The 23,021-nt window shown below is 36.7% G+C and overlaps 1 protein-coding gene across 1 annotated transcript; it reads right to left on the reverse strand.

Annotated features, from left to right (window-relative positions):
- Positions 1 to 10,585: 10,585 nt before the first annotated feature.
- Positions 10,586 to 18,288, reverse strand: LOC104607659 (uncharacterized protein At2g27730, mitochondrial-like). The gene is made up of 3 exons (XM_010273338.3): positions 18,091 to 18,288; positions 11,911 to 11,949; positions 10,586 to 11,044 (listed from the first exon to the last, which is right to left on the reverse strand). The coding sequence occupies exons 1-3, from the start codon at positions 18,190 to 18,192 to the stop codon at positions 10,841 to 10,843; spliced, it is 345 nt and encodes a 114-aa protein (XP_010271640.1). The 5' UTR covers positions 18,193 to 18,288; the 3' UTR covers positions 10,586 to 10,840.
- Between the last annotated feature and the right edge of the window lie 4,733 nt (positions 18,289 to 23,021).

Below are 23,021 nucleotides of genomic sequence, written 5' to 3' on the forward strand. Positions count from 1 at the left end.
CATTTTTTCTCTGAATGCAAGAATCATGAATTCTATTTATGAAAAAAAAAAGAATCATGAACTCCAAAATGTATATTTATTCAATGGAATGACATAATTAGATCTTTAAATTTTTTACCCACATTAGTTTTATTTTATTTCTTGGTTTTAGTTTAATTGAAGGATGATTTAAATTTAATTGATTCTCAGTTTAGGCATTTCCTGCCTGAACCTCATCCTTAAAACACAACTAGTAGGGGTGTCCATGAAAAATCAAAAAACCGAAAAACCGAACTGGTTGGTTTGGTTTCGGTTTGGAATTTTTGAAAAACCGAAGGACTGGTTCGGTTTTCGGTTAACCTATAAAAAAACCGACAGTTAACCGAACCGATCGGTATATATATTTATATGTATATTTTATATATATTTTTAATATATGTCACATATTTTCTATGTATTTTATATAAATATATATTCATTATATATATATATATATATATACTTATATTATATTTATAATGATCTATTTATAAATATATTATATATTTTCAAAATATTTATAATATATATATCATTTATTATTTATAATATAATATTATACATATATTTATATAATATATATTATAAATATAAAAAACCGAAAACCGAAGAACCGAATCGGTCAAAAACCAAAATTGGTGGACCGGTTAACCGGTGGTACTGGTTCGGTTTCGGTTTGGCAAATGGAAAAACCGGTACCACCGGTTTAGTTTACAAAAAGGGGCCATGGCTCGGTTAACCGAACTGTGGACACCCCTAACAATTAGCAAACTTTCATTAGAAGGGGAAAAATAAGAAAAAGCCACAAGGGAAACTACTTGGTGTTTGCAAAGCCAAAGGCCCGTCAGTTTACAACTTTACATGGTTAAGAGGGGTAGAGGTGTAAATTGGGTTGTGCCTCCTGTGGCTTGGCACTGCCTGACACAATCATGTGGGCTATGTTGGGCCTGGAGTTTTAGGTCCATGGGCTAGGCCGGTACAATATGACCAAGTGGGCTATGCCGCTCGTGCCCGTGCCCGCGAGCCAGCACGGTCCATATATATTATTTATATATATTATGTATATATTTATATATAATATATAATATATTATATAAATTATAATATATTAATAAAATAAACAATTGTTTTCAATTTTATTATACTAATTTATTTAATTATTGTATATATAAGAAATTGTATACATCAAAATTCATATAAAATTAAAATTTTAAGGGTTTTTTTTAATTTTTTTAAATAAATAGCTTTGGCCTGGTCTATGGCCCACGGGCCAGCCCAACCCACGGCATGGCACGGGGCCATGCCGGGCTGACCTCCCAAGTTATCTCAGGGGAGGGTGGCATAGCCTACACTTTGCACGGACCACCTGTGGGCCGTGCCAAGCGTGCCGACCCGACATGCCTGTTTTACACCTGTAAGAAGGGGCAATCAAATTATTTTTCCTATTCAATTAAAGCATGGTTTTAAAGGGCTTAGGGTTTGAGGCAAGATGAAAAGATTTAGTCTAACGTTGATGTGAGGTTTAGGCCCTCGTCAGAAAGAGGCTTGGGGTGTAGCTTGAGGCATAAATATCAACTATCAAGTACCAACTACTATTGAGTGATTTAATACAATAAAAGTTATAGTTCAAAATCTATGTGAGGGACACTTTGGTAATAATGGGACAAATAAAAAGAGTAAAATAAAAGGCCAATAAGGAAAATGAAGTTCTTAGTTTCTCAATGTTGAAAGTTTAATGCAATAAGGACTAAGAAGAAGCTATATAAGTCTCTCCTTGGAGGAAACCCCCCTTCCTAATTTTCTGTTTTTGTGAATTTTTTATTTTTTTAATTTCACATAATTACCCATTAAACCAATAAGTAAATCACATATACCTAACTATTTCTAACAACCATAAAGCTTTTCTAATGTTTAGTCAAGTGGCACTACGTTCCCCTACTTCCTCTTAAATTGTCTCTAACTCCTATTTATCTCCGAAATTATCTCAAACTCCTATTTATCTCTTAAATTATCTCTAATTTAGTAGAGAGATTCTCTCCTAAACTATATCTAATTCCTATTTATCCTCTCCTCCACTTTTTATCTATATCTATCTAAAGAAAGTTTCAATTAAAAAAATTCATAACTATTTAAATGTCATAACAAAATTATATACTAAACTTAAAATATTTATTCAAAACACAACAAAATTAATATATTTAATAATATTCATATTATTAATAATTCAATATTTTTACAAAATTAATCATGAAATTATGTAGTAACAATATAAATTATAATTTTACAAATTATTCAATAATAAAATTTAACATTAAAAAATAAAACATTATTTAAATATTTCAATAACTAAAAATATTAAATAAAAACATTAAAAATAGCTAAATATTATAACAAAATATTTAATATTACGTAATAACATTTAAATATTTTACATATTATTTAAATATTTAAATAACAAAATATTTAACATGAAAAAATTTTAAATAGTTAAAATAACGAAATTATGTAATAAATTAAAAAAAATCATAAAAGTAGAAAAATAATTATAATAGAATTCATAATATTCATATTAATAATAATTTAACATTTTACAACATTAGTAACTAATTAGGTAATACTAGTACAATTATAGTTTTACGGATTATTAAAATCAATAAATAATTAATATTTTAAGAATTTAAATAACAATATTATTACAATAACTAAATAATATTGTAAATAACTAATTTCACTTATATCATTTAATAATTATAGAAAATAACTATCAAAAACGTATATTTATTAGTAATAATTTTACAATAATACTGTATATTCATTATATATTTATGTATACTATAATTAATATTAATTTTACTTTTAGTAATTATTTATTTTTTTATAAATATACTTTCAATAATTATTTATAAATCTATTTATATTTTTTATTTAATAGAAAATTATCAATAATTATTGGAGATTAACAACTATTATTTAACTTTTGAAATTTAATTTATCGTATTTATTGTATTCTGTTATAAATTTATTTTTAGTAATTATATATTTTTTATAATTTATAGATTAATACTTATTAGAGATTAAACTATTATTTGAGATTACACTAATTATTGATTAATTTAGTACATTTTTAGTGTTTATTATGTTTTTGCAATTATTGTATTTTTATTATATATCTATTATATTTTCATTATAAACTTATTTTCAATGATTGTGTATGTTTGCTATGAATTTTCAATAATTATTGGAGATTAAACTATTATTGTTTATTAGAGATTAGACTATAAATTTAGTTGAAATTAGGAGTGTTCAATGATTGGTTCAGTTTAGTTGCAGGTTGTTTCGCCAACCAAATTAATCTGGTCAACTCCGTAGTTTGTCACTCGAAACCGATTGACCATTACTGAAAACCCACAACTCGGGTTGTATTGATTTGGGTCTATTTTCGGTTTAGTTTGTTTGTTCAAAAGATTAAACTTAAAAATTAACTTTAAATTTCATAAATTACAATGATATTATTAAAAAATAAATTACAAAAATTAAATCTATGATATAAAATATTTTAGACTAAGAAATATGGGAATTTTCTTACTTTCCAGTATTAAGAAATTATATTTAAAATATAAAATATTAATATATATTTATTAAACCAAAGCTGATCTGAAATACTAGAAAAGCAACCAACTCTGATTGAGTTTGATCGGATTGTTTATTAAAATGTTAAAATATAAAACAATTATATACTCTTATGTATTTCTATTATTTAACTTTAGCTTAACAAAGCCCCTACATTGCACGGGTCCCCATCACCATGCCTCTCCTTGCTCCATTATCCCCACCCTACATTCTCTTTGACTTTCTCCCCTCTCCCCTTCCCACCACTCCCATTAAGACATGTCACCCAACTACCTAAAAATATTCATATAATCTCTCTCCTAAGGTATCTTATTTAAACCAATAGAAAAGTATCATGTTACCCCACTCCCCAATCAATTTCTAAAATGTATCCCCCCCATCTATATCCACTCTCTCTCATTTAAAACATTCATATTAATTAATAAATAGTTAAATACAGTTAATATTACCAAAAGTTAATAAGTACAGTTATTAAATTACCAAAAATTAATAAATATTGTCATTAGTTAACTCATTAACAACATTTTATAGAAATTGCAAACTCTTTAACTAATTTCTATAAAATTGAGAATTATATTTAATAATTATCAAACAGTATAAAATTTTAGTTATTGTTATTATTATAATTAATAACCAAATACAAATTGGGGAACAAAATATTATAATGTTAGAAAATGAAATTGTTAATTAATTTATATTGAAAGATAAAAGATAAATTAGTGTAATTTTGTTAGTAAACTACCAAATAAAAAATATATTTAATAACAATTTAAAAATTTTCAATAAATCCCCATAGTTACACAAATGTAATAAAATTTTCAAAAAATTTCATAAAACTACATTTTCGTAACATAAAATTTTTGAAATTAAAAGATATAAAGTATTTGAAAGTTTATTTAAAATGCATTAAATAATTATTGAAAATTATTAGAATATATTGGAAATTTTATGAAAATTTATTACATTTGATAGAGTTTGGAAAACCATTGAAAAATTATGTAATTTTCATTGCAAATTATTAAAGATAAATGACTATGGGAAATGAAAAACTATAATTTGAACAAACAATAACACAAATTATTAAGATAAATTAATATAATATTGGAAAAAGGAAATTATTGGTTAGTTTATATTAGAAATTATAAGATAAATTAGTATAATTCTATAAGTAAACCATTTAAAAAAAAATATTTAATAAAAATTTAAATAAATTTGAATAAATTTTCAAAATTACACAAGTAAAATAAAATTTTCCAAATTTTTCGTAAAATTACACTTTTGAATATTAAAGACAATTTAGTGTATGTTTAGAAATTTACCATGTGGTTGATACTCAATATATCCTTTTGGTCATTTCTATCATCAAATTGAATATTGGGTTGACGGAGATAGTGCTTTCAAGTGGATCAAACCAGATTGTTAGACCGGAAAAATTGGGAACCGGAGACCGTTTCACCTCAAAGCCGCTTTTTGTTCAAAAACCGTTTATTTGGTTAGCGAGCCGCTGACCTAGGCAGTTGAACCGTCAACCCGGACAACAGTTTTTGGCCTTTTTTTCTAAATTTTTATTTTTTTTTGTCAGAGCGGGTCATCCATTCAGACCGTTTGACTCATAGCGGTTCCCTATCCGGTCCAATTTTAAAAATCTTGGACAGGGAGTAGGTGCCTTGCCTTGAGCTTGGCTTGGTGTGTGGCATGGCCTAGCCTAAGGCCCAACCTATGGACCAGCTCGGCCCACGGCACAGCACAGGCCCATGCGGTCTCGGGCCGTGGGCCATGCCAAACCGACCCCCTAAATTATCCTAGAGGGAGGCACGGCCCGAGACGCCTCATGGGCCAGCACATCACAACTCACACTTTGTGCGGGCCACATGCAGGTCGTGTCGTGCCGACCCAGCATGACCCAATTTACATCTCTACTTGAACCTGCCTAATATTGGGGACAGGGCAGGGAAATTCGAGGATTCTCCATCCTTGATGAGAAGTGGGGTGCCTTGCCCCTGAACTCGCTCGACATTGAGGAGTGGTTGCCTTGCCCTGAACCCACGCGACATTGGGGACGGGGCGGGGGAAAGGGATAGGGGTGCCCTACCTTGAACCCACCCCGTTGTCATTCCTATACAATTGTTAATTATTAGTGGAATTAATAAAAATATTAGCTTTTATATTTATTTTTATTTATTTAAAGTTAATCAAAATTTCATTTAAAATAATAAAAAGATTAAAATTTATTAAAGTTACTACAAATTATTAATAAAACTAAATTTATTAAAAATATTTGTTCATATTAAATTAATAATAATTATTTTTTATAAATCAACATTAAATGAAAAATAAAATTATTAAATCTTTCAAATTTTCTCATCCATCACACGAGTCCCTACTAGTTATTGGTTAAATCAAGTGGGATTTATTTTCTTATTATTCTACACCCTATAGGTCAGTGACAATTACCCCTATACTTTAATATGCAACAAACCCCGCCTGAACTTTTACATTACAACAAATGCCCCCTTGGTCGTAAAGTCAGATCACAGAAGGCATTAAATTACCAAAATACCTCACTAAACATTCTCTATATTTTTTTTCTTGCCAATTTCTCTTAAAGCCTGATTGACCCAAAAATACCTTTGATCATCGCCAGGAAAGGAAAAAAACATGATTTTCTTTGGTGAGAAATCATTAACAATGAGAAATTTGACCTAGCAAGTTCATTGGTGACGACGTTCTCTCTCTCTCCTACTTCTTTCCTTCTCTCTCTCAGCCATCCTCCCTCCCCCGGCATTCTATCTCTCCATGTTGTAGCGGTAGTAATTTCATTTTCCACCCATCTCTCTTTTATTTATTTATTTTCTTCTTCTTATTGTTTTTCTCCTATTCTTCATATTGTTGTAACTTGTAACAGACCTTCCAAGTTCACTGTCTCCACTCTCTTCTTCCCGTCTTTCCTCCTATTCCTCTTCTAATCCCATTCCCTGCAACTGAATTAACCAGCGTCATCACTTTGGTCTTAAGGCAAGCACTCAAGTATGAACATTACAAACTGTTAACAAAATAAGATGATTTCATAAATTAAAGAAAAAGGTAAAATAAATTACAAAGGGTAGTTTAACTGTTTAGAAAACTTTTAGATGAGAATCTTTTTCAAAGTTACTGATGGAATGCTAAAGGAGGGAGGTCTTTGTCGCAAAAACAAGTGCATTGGGGGTCTTTGTCATTGACTCCAATACCCTTATTTCTTTTTATTAATATTATTGCATAAATCAAATAAACTAGGTTTTTTCTTTTATTTTAAACTGTTGGGTGACCAGAAATCTAGTATCAATTATATGGGTTGTTCATCATATGATCCCATTGGTGGAAATAATGTTGATGATGGAGAATCTTTTACGCTCTAAAACATTATGATGGTCATTTGTTTAATTTGACAACTTTGGATTTTGAAACTTGATGTGTAAAAAGTTTGTTATTATTAATTGGTCAATTATTATTCAGTTAAACACTAAAACCTACAACTTATTATATTTTATGAATATTTATGGTATATCATATGTTATTTTTACCATTTATCAACTTTAATTATTTTTGCTTAATTTTTGAGACTTGTGACTCATCTTTTTGGGCCATTATGCCTTTATGCTTTTTAAATGCTTGAATTAAAGAACGTATGGTTGTAATGGATCAGGTCAGGTCCCGGGTTAGGGTAAACATGGTCCTGGTCCGATTATAAGACAGCCAGACCCGATCCATTCTGACCAAGAGCCTAAAGTGTCTGCAAGTGATAGACCCAGAACTCACCCTATTACTAATGAGGCTTATTTGGTCTTTACCCCATAAGACTGAATTTTAATTAACAGGAACTTAGCCTGGTAATTTGACAACAAATCTAATTTTCTTGCTCTCTTTCTCAAAATATATTATTAGTTGTAGATATTTTGTATTAAGTTATTATGGATGAACCATGAGAAAGTTATATAAAATGTTTGGAGAAATATGCACATTCATACTTACGTGTATAACTATCTATAAAGTTGGTTCGGGTCTTAATCGGGTTGGAACAGGGAACAAAATTAGGACCCATTATAAACCGGACTAAAATACAGGAGCTAGATGAATGTTGAGCAAAATGCTGTTCATGTAGTCTGTCAGACATGGATCTGTAGGTGGAATTTAGAGCTTCCAGGCAACAACTTGCTTATTTTAGTAATATTCATGTATAAGCCATGGGAGTAGACTCATTTTCAACTCCTAGTGTTTATCATATTCCTTATATATACAAAATAACACAAAATACCAAGTTTTGCGCCCTTACATATTTGTATTTGCACTTCTTCCGAATTGAGCCTTTGTAGAAGCACCAGAATTTTGAGTACTATCATGATCCTTTGCGAAGGATGACTATTGACAATTGTCTTTTATTTGGATTACCACCCAAGAGAACATTCTATGGGCGATGAAAATTGGGAATCTGTTGGGAAGCAGTATTGGTCAATGTGGCAGTTGGCAAATTGGACATGTCGATATTGCGGTATTTAAGATTTAAACAAGCATAGATAGATTCTAAACAGTCCAGAACTGGTATTTCTATATGCAAATTGGACAACCAACTATTTTCTTTGAGGCTCAGTGTGGAAGGAGTACAAATGCAAATTTGTAGAGTGCAAAACCTTATATTTTGTATGTATTTATACTGTATATATTTGTATTTATATTCCTTTCAAACTAAGCTTAGGAGTACAAATATAAATATATAGAGTGTAAAACTGTATTTTATATTATTTTGGATGTATTTATACTGTACATATTTATATTTGTATTCCTTCCAAACTAAGCCTGAAGAAAACTTTTCAGTCTTTCTAAAATTTGAATATGGAATTCCAATCACATAATTCCATAGTTGAGATGGACTTTGCCTTGAAGTTACTTATTGCTAAATGGTGTATGTGGATCCTAACTACCAATAAAAAAAATGGTGTATGTGGATCCTCAGTTATATAATCATCGATTAACAAATGAACCAAGGAACTACATTTGTGCTTATTTTGATCTCCAATGGAATTTCTACTTGTATAGTTTTGTGACAGCTTTGGTTGCCAGAAATTTCTTTTGTCTAGTTTCTTCCCATATAGACAGTTATCTTACACATTCCTGATGTTGCCTCTTTGAGTTTTGATGGAATAGAAACTATAAAATGGTCAAAAGGCACTTTTTTTTTATATAGAGCTGTAAATCGGGCCGTACCAAACCCAATACGATGGTATGTGTTGTGCTGGGCCTAGGGTTCGAAATTTACAGGCCAACATGGCCCGCTTGCAGGCCTGAAGCGGGCCGCACTCGGGCTGCCCAAGAACTAGTCAATGGGGACCCCCTCAAGAATTTGGGGGGTCTTTTACAGAAATACCCCCAATAGCTATAAACAACTATATAGGGGGTATTTATGTATTTTAGTTATGGAGAGAGAAAAAATGATAAAAATGCCCCCCAATAGCTATATAACAACTAATTTATCGGGCATTTTGGGTAAAGTGATAAATAACTTTACAATGACCAAAATACCCCTTCCAACAACTAAAAAATGACTAACTTTTAAGGTATTTTGGGCAATTAAATTATTTTCAATTCCTATAAATAGTCTTATCCTCCACTATTCTCATCACACCAATTCAGCAATTCTCTTTATCTCTTCAGTAGTTCTTATATTCTCTCAAGTTTCAATCTCCCAATCTCTCATACATCCTCTGAAATTTGATTGACTTATTCTCCAATTCTCAACTTTTTTGAAGTTTCAACAAAAAAATGGCTTGGACTCTTGGAGTTGAAAGACTTCAACCACTGAAATCAAGTTGGAATTCCAAACCAACAATCTGGGTAAGTCCAATTAAATTAATTTTTATTTTTTTAGAATTTAAAAAATTGTTGGTTCCTCCCAAAACCAATTCCAATTTTCCAACATGTTTAATGTCGACGATATTCAGTTGCATTATGATAGTGATAGTACCGATATGTATGCTATTGACATTGATGGAACTTCCACCCTTAGTATTGATACTAGGAAAAAAAAAAAAGAAAGCTTCTAAGTTGATTAGCCCGATTTAGAAAATATTTAAAGTAAAGGATGTTGAAGAAAACGGAAAAAGAATTGTTTGCCAAAAATGTAGAAAAGACTTTAACTATTGTATCAAGAGTGGTATTTGGCCATTTGATTAGACATTTATTCACCTATGAGAAAGAAGAATAAGAAAAGAGAGAAACAACACAAACACAAATTGAGCAAGGGGTTTTAGTACATTTAAATATTCTCAAGAAAAAATGAGACAAGAATTAACAAAATACATTGTACATGTTGAACTAAACTTAAAAAATGATTACATAATTTTGTAAATCCACAATATAAAAAATTTCTAAAAAAGCTATTAAATCAGATACTTTAAAAACTTTTTCTTCATATAAACAAAATTTAATTTATATGATATTAAATCTTAATTCTAAATTTCCAATTTAGACTTCTAAACTCAACATAAATTATATTTGTGTTATCAGTCATTTTATCGATGAAAATTGACTTTTAAATAAAAGAATTTTATGTTTTACTAGGCTTGAATGGAACCTAGCTATTACTACAAGTTGATTCTTAATTTTTTGTCTGTATTCATACATATCCAAAGCATATCCCAATACATCTCTTAAGACGTTTTCGAGTAGACGAAGAACCAACTTGTGGCTTTTAACAATTCTCTTAAAAACTGCAGAACACGAAGCTGCTGAGTTACTACAGCAGCCTTCTGAGAAAAGGATGGCCTACTGTCTCAATGTGTGAGCCTACAATTGCCCTTCTTGCTTAATTAAGAAAATATTTAACAGCCTCATTTGCATGTGGTTGAGTTCAACCCCCTTGAGTTAGAAAAGATCTTCAAAATCCTGGAGACTGCTCATGATGTAAAATTAAAGCAGATAGAGGCATGCATAAAAATATAGAATAGTAATGAAACCCATCCTTCAGGCCTTTATAGAACAACCAATGGAAAAGCGTGACTTGAAGAAATAAAAACAGAAACAGTAAACTTCATATTGATTTTTAGGATCTGTTTTACTCAAATAGAGCTTTTAGAGAGCCTGGAAGTGTGGGTTCAGCTCAATGTAAAAAATACTGACAGCCTCTTGGACACTGCTCCTCCCATCAAGCAACCCAATCTCAGTCCTGGACTTCTTCTGGCTTCTTGGAACTTGATTTGAGGTACCAGCCAAGAGCGCCAACAGCAGTTATGACTCCAGCAAGAACTGCATAATTTCGGTTCTTGTCGGTTGATACACCCGGTGTTGAGGAAGTTGGGCCACTTGGTTTGGCATCAGCAGCTGTGCCCCCAGAGCTTGCAGCTGGTTCTTCTGGTTTAGGGCCCTGGAAATATGTAAAGAGTCGTGCATAACTAAGTTGGGAAGTATAAGTGAAATAGTGGCTAGTAATTAGAGATTTCAGAAAGAACAAGGAGACTAGTGCAATTTTATCATTTATCTTTCTCACCTTCCTTTCAATTAAAGAGCTAAACAGAAAGCATAGGGAAACATATTAAGAAAAAGATAAGAAAAGAATACTGAATGTAGTGACAATGTTGCTAGTGTCATTTTATGGATTGCATCGGGCCAACTGGGCCAAGAAGCCAAATTGCATGTTTTTCTTTTTTTTTTTTTTGATCAATCAAATTGCGTGGTTAATCAAAGCCGTCCTCCTTGATTTCTCATTTCTTACAAGTGCCATGCATTCACACAATGCACCTGCATGTAAAGTGTTGTTGGGTATCATTTTGTGGGTTGCATCCGGAATTACTGGGCCAAGAAACCAAATTGCATGGTTAGTCCAAACTATCCAATCCGAGTTCTTTTCTTGATTTTAATTCTAACAGTTCTACCAAAGTATTTAATAACTGAAGCTGTTCCCACATATATCTTTAATAAACTCAGAATCTCATGCCTGATTGGCTGCCACCACACAACGACTGAGTATCCTTAACCCTTAGATCTCATCTTATTTTCATCATACATTTAGTTCCAAGCTCAGAATAACCTTGGTACAATATGCAACAACTCAGATGTGTAGTCTCTCACTTTTATAAAAGCAACTATCCTAATTTGTGTAAAGATAAAGAATCAATAGAAGTCAATATTCTTCAGCATTATTTTGGTCACACAAACCTTTTTGACCTTCATCAAAGTAACATGGGATTTGTCATGATAATCAAACAGGGAAACATTGAAGTGTAATTATACCTTGCGTGCAAGCTTCTCCAGCTTCTCCTGTTCGGTTTTCTGATGAGTAAAAAATACAACCATACAATCATTTTAGTTCAAATTCAGTGAGAGAGATAAAAAGAAACCATTCATAAATCTTAAGTCAAATAATAATGATCTCAAGCAACAAGACTATGTATTCCATTGAGTAGATAATTCAAGTTAAAGTTTAAGATAGAACAAATATTAGAAATTTAGTAATAATAGGAGTGTAAATCAGGATACACTTAGGATTAGACCCAAGAGATAACTCAATGTGACCATTTCTGGTACCTTGGTTCAGTAATTCATAACAAGGGAGAGATTGAGGAGGATGTCATCCAGAGAATTAGTGCAAGTTGGGCAAAATGGAGGTGTGAATCTGGACTTTTGTGTGATAGGAGAATACACTTAGATTAAAAGGAAAATTCTATAAAACAGTTGTAGGGTTAGCTATGTTGAGAAGAGTCTTGGGAAGTCAAGAAACAACATGGTCAGAAAATGAATGTGGCAGAAATGCGATTGCTAAGATGGATGAGTGAAAAAACTAGAAAGGATAGGATCACGAATGAAGCCATCCATAGAAACCTAGAAGTAGCTCCAATAAATGATAAAATGAGAGAGAGTAGGCTAAGATGGTTCGGTCATGTGCATAGAAGACCGCCAATAGCTCCAATTAGAAGAAGTGATTTGTTACAAGTGAAAGGGGCTAGAAGAGCGGGGTAGACCAAAAAGGGCATGCGTAGTGGTAAGAAATGATTTAAATACTAATAACTTAATAGTGGATACGGTTTTAAGTAGAATGGAGTGACGAAACAGGATTCATGTAGCCGACCCCATATAGCTAGGATAAGGCATGGATGATGATGAAACATGGGAAGTTGAAGCACTTCAGTTGCATGTCAATGCTTTTCTTATGGTACATTCTTTATGAAGCTTATATTGTCTCATCTAATGATCTACCTTAACATAACCTGTCACTTCTAAAATGCAATTGGAATAATTGTAAGTTCACTTGTGAAAGGGTCTGGGCCCCAAACACTCGTGGTAGTCTCTCTTGTGCATCATTCCTTGAGACAATACCAAACCAAATGTCTTGCCTCATCCCTTCCCAATAAAAGCCATTTAGAATGGTCAGTCTCCTCCAAAGGTCAAAGTTCCTTTTGCTGGGAGGCAGCTCTTCATTTCACCAATACAAGTGAAAGACTCCAAAGAAAATGTAATACCAGTATTCATCCTCAAGAGTGGAAAAGGCACAAACCATCTTTCTCAGTTTGCTACTCAAGTATGGAACCACTTTCCCCTCCTATTTGGAGCTTCTTGGACAGAAACAACAAATAAACCTTTCTCCACAAATTTGGCTACTTGTCAAACAAAAAGGCAGAAGATTCTATGGAAATGTACAACAGCTGCCATCCTACGGAGTTTATGGGATGAGAGATGCTAAAATAGTTGAAAATAATGAACAAGATGTTTACTCCATGATAGATCTTATCATCAATGAACTGTTAAGGGGATGGCAAAGTTTGGCCAATTTTCCCATTAGAAATCAGCAAAGATTAATGGAATCGAATGGAAATGTACAACAGCTGCCATCCTACGGAGTTTATGGGATGAGAGATGCTAAAATAGTTGAAAATAATGAACAAGATGTTTACTCCATGATAGATCTTATCATCAATGAACTGTTAAGGGGATGGCAAAGTTTGGCCAATTTTCCCATTAGAAATCAGCAAAGATTAATGGAATCGAAGGCTCCTGTGTCAAGCAGAATGAAACTAAACTTTGGTGGTTGCAGCTTGGGCAATAAGCTATCTTTTCCAGATTATTCTTACCGTATTCCTTTGTTTTATTGTAATTAAAACACACTAATCCAAGCAAAACCAAACATTTCAAAAACAACATAAACACTTGATTCAAGCTATAAGCATCATGACTGCTTAACCTGAGAAATGCAAAACCTTCTCTTTTTGTTGTTTGAGAGATAAATGATGCAGATATTTATTAATGAGCATAAGAGGATAGACAAATACATGAGGAATGCCAGCCAATAGAGACAAGAGTACAAGAGATGCTGTGCACTCAACAGAGATATAAGTATGTGCAAACAATAGCAATAAGGACCCACAAGGCGCCAAGGTGAGGCAGCTAAGTGTTGCCTAAGTGATGGATTTTTTATGAATAAAAGCCATGAACCATAGGGTAATTTCTCAAGTTCCGTATCAAGTGGTAACCATCTTTCACTAGTAATTGTCTATAATCTTCATAAAAAATGTATAAACTTCATTTAAAGCAATAAAAATTAAACATATTCATGAAAAAAAAGAAAAAGAAGAAAGAAAAGAAATTTCAGAAAGTAGAGGAGCTGAACCCTATTTTTTGTCTTAGGAAAAGAAGAAAAAAATAATCAATATGTGTTGATTAGATAAAATTTTGAGTTCCTCCTTGCTTATCAGTTCAGGTTTTGATGTCTTGAACCCTTCAAGACATCATACATGTTGATTGAACCCTAACTAACAAGAAAAAAGAAAAAAGAAAATTAGTACTTCTAGTCACAAACTGAATAATTTACACCCTGTTTGGCAATACTTTGCGTTTTGAACTTTTGATACTACAGAAGTATAGAATACATGTAATACTTCTACTTTTGTACTTTTACTTCAAAAACCGTCAGGATGAAAATCTTTCAAAAACATAATTTTTTTTGGTGAGTAACAGATTTAGATTTATTACTTTAAGAACTAAAGTCTGTACAAATCATAGGTAGCCACGGCTACCTCCCTTTAAGAACCAAAAGCATCATTCCCTGTTTACCCCTTGTTTTGCTAATTGGTCAGCAAGACCATTGGCTGACCTTGGAGTCCACTGAATTATCAACTACAAGTCCCTTGAAAGAATCTTGAATTTTTTAATTTCATTTCTGAAAAACCAACGAGTCTTCTCATTCTGTTTCAGCCAGCTTATCACTATTTTGGAATCTCCTTCAACTACTAGCTTTCTCATTCCCATCTCCATGGCTTTTTGCATCCCATAGAGCACAGCCCCCAGTTCTGCTGTTACAGAATCACTCATGACAATGGGGCCTGTGTACATGCCTACAATAGTTCCACTTTCACTTCTTAACACCCCTCCAATTATAGACAGGCCTGGATTCCCAAAGCCGCTTCAATCAAATCTTTCAAAAACATACTTTTCAAAGTAAAGTAAATAATGGTATTTAGATACAACAAGATGTTGTACACATGTGCATGCCACATGGTATCCAGATATGCCACCATGTCGCCTATACGTTTCATTGAATACATTCAAATGCCATGTGGCGCAAACATGCCACTAATTAAATTAAAATGCCATGTGGCATCCATATATGATGTCACATGGCACATTCCTATCATTGATTGCATTCAAATGTCACATGGCATCCGTATATGTCAAATGGCATCCATGCCGTTTAAAACACTGCCATAGACATGTCATTGAATATGTTCAAATGCCACATGAAATCCATATATGCTGCTATGTGGTGGAGTGTATAAGAACCACAAGTGTGGTTTGTGTACACATTTTAAAAAGTATAAAGTGAAAGGGCCAAAAAGCACGAAGCATCAAAAGTTGACTTCATGCTTTTCATACTTTTACTTTGTGTTTTTTGGAAGTAAAAAACACCTCAAACAAAACACAGACTTTTGCTTTACATACTTTGGTACTTCCAAAAGTATGGAAGTACTTTTAAAAACTGCTGCCAAAAGGGCCTTAGTTTAATTGTGTTTATTTTATCATTATAATCTCAAAAAATTAAGAAATGAATCTCCCTACCTACAAGAAGTGAATCTTCCCACACATAAAATGCCCATGAGCTCAAAAACACAGATATCAAATCTCAGAAAAATTTCTTCAAAAAAAAAAAAGCTCTCCCCTTGAGCAACCATCTCAGGAAGCAAGAAAAGTAGGGACTGAAGAATCTCAAGAAGAATTCTGCAAATGCAAATACCTCACGTGGTCCCATGCAACTCCTGCACTGAGGCCCAATAAACAACTCCAAAAGAACTCTATTTGTAGAATAAAAAAGAGTAGGTTTACTCTCCAAAGTTTTGTGGTTCTTTTCCTTCCTAAAAAAAGCATGCTCTTCGATGCCCAAACATTGAAGTCATCAATTACAAAGATCAATCACTCAAAAGAATTGCAATAGTAATTTTTTATTTGAATGAAATTAACTTTCCTTTTCCCTATTGGAAAGAATATTTCTGACTGTATAGCATTGTTTATAAGTTCTTGAACTTGATATTGGTCTAAAGAGGGTAGCTTCTCGGTAAAATCAATGACCAGTAGATTCAGTAGTTGAGCTGCAGTGGGGGATTTTCAATCAAAGCAGATTTGGAATTCAATTAGTCCCTCAAAGTGAACTTCCTTGTCTAGACTATGGCTTTAAATAAATGCCTACCCAGAATCAACCTAGAAAAAAGAGGCTTGTAGATCCCTGATGACTCTTGTGCTCTTTGTGAATCATATCCAGAGACTACTGATCATCTTTATATTCATTGCCCGATTGCCGCCCAGGTGTGTGACCATTTCTTACAGGCTGTGGGGATTTGTTGGGTCATGCCAAAATCTATAAAGGATGTTCTCTGCAGTTGGAAGATCAGCAATTTGAAGAAAAAAGGGAAGCTAATCTGGAGTACTATCCTGGCAGCAGTGCTCTGGGCCATTTGGTCTGAGAGACAACAGAATATTTAACCAAAAAGTGAAAATTCCAGAGGAGATAGGGCAGGTGGCAGTCAGCAAATTGAAGTCATGGATATCTGTCACTCCAGAGTCCAGAATTCAAACATTTAAATGTATTCCAGTTGTTGAGATCTCAGTCGATTTGGTGTCGATAATGGGGGGTGTCCCCATTCCTGCCTTGTCTTTGGCAGGTTTCTGTTTGTATCTCTAAGTTTTTCTAATAAATTTACCTTACCTTTTCCAAAAAAAAAAAGATCTTTATTCAATAATCCTTTCTATTCACTGGTCTTGTTTACAGAAGAGTATCATGAATTAATGTTCATCAACATTTCAACCAAGCAGCCCTGAAACATCCATCCACAAGCCATTCTAATTAAAAGCAATATCCTATACCGTAAATATTTTATTTGCTTTTGCAACCTAAAATCTTAATCCGTAGTACATGCCTTAATGACAAATATTAATCCCAGTTTCCCTAGACTTTATGACCCTAAAAATCATAGTATCACTCTTATACCAACCTTAGTAGCATACCTAGAAAATGAATTGATAATTGATAAACAAAAATCTAGATATATAAGCATAAATATGCACAAGGATTTTCTAGTGAAATTGCTTATTTTGGTCTTCCTAAGACATGTTTTCTTCTAAGCGTTCAGAGAATTGAAAAAAGAAGCCTCAGAATTTCACCAGTATTGGTAAGAAGGCCATCCTCCACATACAGAAAAATGTATAACACTCCAAGCAATAAACATACAACAATTTTAGAAGCGCTTTTTCATAAGTTCTCAAGTATAGCCTTAACATTGCAATAAATCGTATCTATCAAAAAAAAAATGCAATAAATCGTCTAAGTTAGCAACATAACAAATAACGATCCAAAAGAAATGAATAATCATCATTTATGCAATGCTTGGCATGATCAATAATTCTAACAAATAAAAAAATCTACAGGAACGAGTATGATATTTCCAATTACGATAAGTTAACGTTTGGACTTCCGCTTCATTCGATGATGCTTACTACATACATCTCATCTCCGTAGTGTGAAACCAAGAGATTAAAAATAGAAGAGAATGTAAGGAATGTAGGAAAAAGCCAAATAAGATAAAAAAGAAAAACAAAGATAAAACATAGTTTCACTGAAAGGTCTAAAATTCGCCAAACAGAAAAGCTCAAAATCTCCTTGAAAAAGAGCTATAAAACTCAAAGGAATAAAAGAGTGAAATGCAATTAAAATTGGAATCCCGAAAAATCGAATAAAATGCACCAATATACGAACAAGACAATCCCACCCCCACCCGATTACATCCTCAATAGCATCAACCTGCTAAACTACGTAAATCAAACATCAAAAAGTAGAGTATCTCAGAACTTCAAAGTTCAGACAAGATGTAATTTGAAAGGAATCGAAATTAGAAAAAAATCGATACGGAGTAGAGGATTCAAGCAATGCACCTTAATGTAAACGTTTTCAGCAGCTTTTTCCTCCTCGCTGAGGACTCTACCGTTACTTGAGAGCCTTCGAGAAATATACCTTGCAGCGGCTCTTGTCGCCATGGCGTCTGATCTGGTCTAGGGTTTCTTTCTCTCTTGATTATCTTCTACTCCCCTCTCTGCAACCTCTCCAATTTCAATCGCCAAGTGCGTGGAGAAAACAAACAAGAGGATCGATTTGTACCCCAAGAAATGACGCATTGGAGTTCTAAGATGCCGAAATTGCCCTTGGTCGAATGATTGGAATCTTTTAATGATTTGGCCTCTGTGGATAGCACGGTCCGTGATGCTAGCACTGATCCCAAAGTAAAAGAAAAGGTTTAAAGGAACCTCACTATCGCCAAAGGCGCTGTTTGGATAGATTTTTATTTTGTACTTATATTGATGTTTTTGCTTTGTGATGTAGGGTGATCTGGCCCGACCTCGTAGCACGGGGATACGTGGACATGACCTGGCATAAGTGACAACTCAGCGCGATAACCTGGCCACAACTAGGCGTAACAAGCTCGCCGAGGCCCGACCAAACGACTCGGTGGGTGTAACAACTCGCCGAGTAGCAAGGCCCAGCTCGCCCCAAGCCTGAGGGTGGAGCGCCCCGAGCTCCCTCCGTGCAAAGGGACCCAAGCTCCCCTTGAGACCCGATCTCCTCCTAAGGGGCTCCGAGCTCTCCCTCCCTAAGAAGGGAGCACTCCAGCTTTTGGCTAAGTGTCCCGAGGGAGAAATACCTCGAGACAGCACCGTCAAGACTCCTGTTCGTACTTGCTCGAGGCTCGCCTCCAGTGCGAGCACCTCGGCACCTTGGTGCAAGGCAACCCAGCCCCAGGCGGTTCGGTCCAAAGTAGCTCAGCAGCTTGCAGGGAAGATCCGCCTGACATCCGTACCTGCCGGATCTGGTGGCAGCGCCCACATCTCTTGCTAGGCAGTGTCGTGCTTATCGTCTCTAAAAAGCATGGCACGCCTGACGAGTCCGTACCCTACAGCAGCAGCCTGCACCTACCACCTCAGCCCTGACAGTAATGGCTAGGGCAGTGGCAGTTACGCCTGATGTGACTGAGCTCCGGTATAAGAGGACCCCGACCCTCATGAAGCAAAGGTATTGAAGCTAGCACTTTCAGCACTCTTAACTCTTTGTGTTTTCCTTGAGTTTTCCTTAGAGTTCTAACTTAACCATCGGAGTGTTCCCGCCGGGAGAGCTCCCCGGGAACCCTTCACGTTCCTCTTCATCTCAGGTGTTGTCTGTCACAGCTAGGAGCCAAGTTTCAGCCAGCTAGGAGTGCCCAGATCGTGCTGCATCATTTGGCGCCGTCTGTGAGAACGCTTCAAAAGGCCTTCCTCTAAGTTCTGTGCAACTCTCTCCAAAGAACTCATCAGCATCACCGACACCTATGGCTTCCTCCAGCAACGCTGGATGCTGAAACACCCCTGAGGAACAACCCCAATTACCCACCGTCTGCATCGGATAGTTCACCGTCCCCCTCTCTATGGACGGAGTCCCCAGTCTGAATGTGCCTCAGACGGTGGCAACCATGACTGTTCCACTGCCCTCTACAGTCGGAACAACCTTCGCTGAACCCACCATCCTCCCTCTGGTGGCCAGTCAAGGTCAGTTTGAGGATTTGATGCAGTGCATATGAGCCATGTAGGCTCAGATGCAACAGTTCCAACAACTTCAGTTTCACTAGTAGCAAGTGCTGCACCAGGTTCCCCAATACCAGTATCAGCAACAGTTTCCTTCACTCCCTCCTCGGCATCCAGTTGTGCAGCCAACCAAGCCTCACCGCCGAAGCAAACTTCCTTCCCGCCGAGGAGAGACCTCGATATCGTCTCATGGAAGGAAGGAAAGACCCCCTACCCCCGCCTCGCGGCCTGTAGTTAGGTCGGGGGCTTCCCAGCCGGTTAGGCCCGTATCACCTCAGCATTCGCAGTTCGAACCTCTGTTCGCAGCTAGCCGACGACCTGGGACAAGGCTCCTCTGTTCGCAGCTACCGACAGCCGTCCGAGCCTTTCCCTGGGCCCATCAAGCTCAGTAATACCAAGGCCAGCAACACCAATGCTGATCCTGCTAAGAAGCAGCGAAGGCGTCGCCGAGCTCGCCGAACTGCCACACGCGATCTACCCGAATTCAGAGGCAAGGTAGAGGTAAGTTCGGGCAAGGTAAAAGCTACTCCGCTTCTTTCAGTTCCTTCCCCCCTGTCACCAGAGCTCCTTGTTGTCCCCATGCCAAGGGACTTCAAGCTCCCCCCGTTGGACAAGTACGATGGGTCCTTCGATCCCAATGATCATGTGGACGCCTTTTAGTCCCAGATGCATCTGGCCAAAGCAAGCGAGTCTTGCATGTGCGTGGCCTTCTCCACCACTTTCAAAGGAGTAGCCCGCACTTGGTACTGAAAACCTCGCGCCAGGTTCAATAAGGAGCTGGGTGCAGTTCGTACAGGTCTTCACCTCCCACTTCGTCACTAGTAAAAGGCGCCCGAGGACCCAAGAAAGCCTCCTTAGCATAGTCCAAAGGGAAGGAGAGTCCATCCGAAACTACATCAAACGGTTTAATGACGCTTGTTTGCAGATCCCTGACCTAGACCCTGCAGTTCGGCTCACTGCGGCCAAGTGGGGCATCACCCACAAGGAGTTCAAGTGGCACGTGGTTGTCAACCAACCTAGGACCGTGACCGAGTTCCTCGAACTCGCAGATCGGTTCATAGGGACAGAGGAGGAGATCAACTAGAAGGGCGAGCAAGCCCTTGAAAAAAGGAAAAGGGAACCGGAGCCCCCAGCTCCAAGTGACAGCAGGAAGAAGAAGGACCAAGCTTGGGGGGCAAAGCCAATTTAGCCTTTCCGAGCTCCGCCAGCAGAAAGGGACTACACGCCCCTCAACGCAAAGCGGGCCGAGATCCTCATGGCGATTAAGGACGCCCCATATGTGAAGTGGCCACCTCGGCTTAAGGCCAACCCCAATGTTAGGAATAAAAATTTGTATTGTAGTTTTCATAGAGATCATGGTCATAGTACCGAAAATTGTAAAAACCTCTGCGACGAGATAGAAGAACTCATCTGTCGCGGATATCTGAGAAATTTTGTACAAAACAATAATAATAATAAAGCAGGTCGGTAGGGGGAGCAGAATAAAGAGGCTCCCGAGTCCAACAGACAAGCAGAACAGCCGCAGAGGTAGCCTCCCGACGAGAGACCAGTCCGGGGGACCATCCATGTAATTGTCAGAGGATCAATTGTCGTGGGCTACACTTCGGCTGCAGCTCGGTCATCACCTTGCGAGGCCGCCAGGGAAGAGCTTAGCTTAACCCCCCGAAAAGGCCAAGGGTGGAGGAACCGATCTTCTTCACAGAAGACGATGCGCGAGGGGTCCATTATCCCCATGATGACGCGTTGGTCATAAAGATAAAGATCAACGACTTCGAGGTCAGGCGCGTCCTAGTCAACTCGAGCAGCTCGGCAAACATTCTCTTCAAGGCGGCCTTCAATCATCTACAGCTCCAGGAAAGCGACCTGAAGCCTGCAAACACTCCACTTGTGGGATTCAACGGTGAGGAGGTCAGGCCTTTAGGGAGACTAACTGTACCTGTGGAGGTCGGCACCTGGCCTAGTGTGGTAAGGCTCAACCATGAGTTCCTGGTGGTCGTGACCCCCTCCCCGTACAATGCAATAGTAGGTCTGCCCATCACCCACGCCTTACGAGCAGTAGTCTCCACCTACCACCTGGTGATCCCTACAAACTTCGGAGTCAGAGTGACGCGAGGCGATCAACTTGAGTCTCGCAAGTGCTACATAGCCGCCCTCAAAGGAAAGGCCAAGGTAGTAGATGACCTCGAGCTAGAATGACCTGCGGAGCAGTTCGTGGAGCGAGCCGCACCTACCGAAGAGACCATCCCCATCCCGGTTTCGGCAAAGGACCCAACTTGGGTACTTCAGATCAGTGCTTCTGTTGAGGAACCCCTGCGGTTTCAAGTGGTAAGTTTCTTACTCGAAAATTTAGATGTTTTTGCATGGTCAGCGGCAGAAATGCCCGGCATAGACCCCAGCATTATACACTGATCCTGTAGTTAGGCTTGTTAGACAGAAGAAATGCAACCTAGCCCCAGAGCGATGGAGGGCAGTCGACGAGGAGGTCAGGAATCTCCTTGCAGCTGATTTTATTAGGGAAATCCATTACCCGAGCTGGTGGCCAACCCCGTTCTGGTGAATAAGGCTAACGGTAAATGGTGCATGTGCGTCGACTACACCAACCTGAACTGAGCTTGCCCAAAGGACTGCTTCCCACTTCACATGATCGACCGTCTAGTGGACGCGACCTCGGGGCACAAGTTGCTGAGCTTCTTGGATGCCTATTCGGGCTACAATTAGATCAAGATGGACCCAGCTGACGAAGAGAAAACTGCCTTCATAACCGAGTTCGGCCTGTACTGTTACAAGGTCATGCCTTTCGGGTTGAAAAACAATGGGGCCACTTTTCAAAGACTTGTAAATAAACTATTTGAGCCATTGATTGGCAAAAAAGTAGAGTGTTATGTAGACGACATGGTCATCAAAACCCAATTTTCACATGATTTAATACAAGATTTACATTCAGTTTTTGAAATCTTGCATAGATTTAATATGAAACTAAATCCGAACAAGTGTGTCTTCGGTGTCACCTCGGGTAAGTTCCTAGGGTACATCGTTAACCGGGGAGGCATTGAGGCCAACCCAGACAAAATCAAAGCCATCCTAGAAATGAGACCACCCCGGAAGTTGAAGGAGGTTCAAAAGTTGAATGGCCGGTTAGCCGCTCTGAGCCGCTTCATGTCCAAGTTAGCAGATCGCTGCCTGCCCTTCTTTAAGGCCGTAAAAAGCAAAGGCTTTGAATGGACCGAAAAGTGCTTGCTCCCGTTCAACGAGCT

Source organism: Nelumbo nucifera, chromosome 2 (assembly GCF_055504915.1).
Source record: "Nelumbo nucifera cultivar China Antique chromosome 2, China Antique-T2T, whole genome shotgun sequence".
NCBI classification, from domain to species: domain Eukaryota; kingdom Viridiplantae; phylum Streptophyta; class Magnoliopsida; order Proteales; family Nelumbonaceae; genus Nelumbo; species Nelumbo nucifera.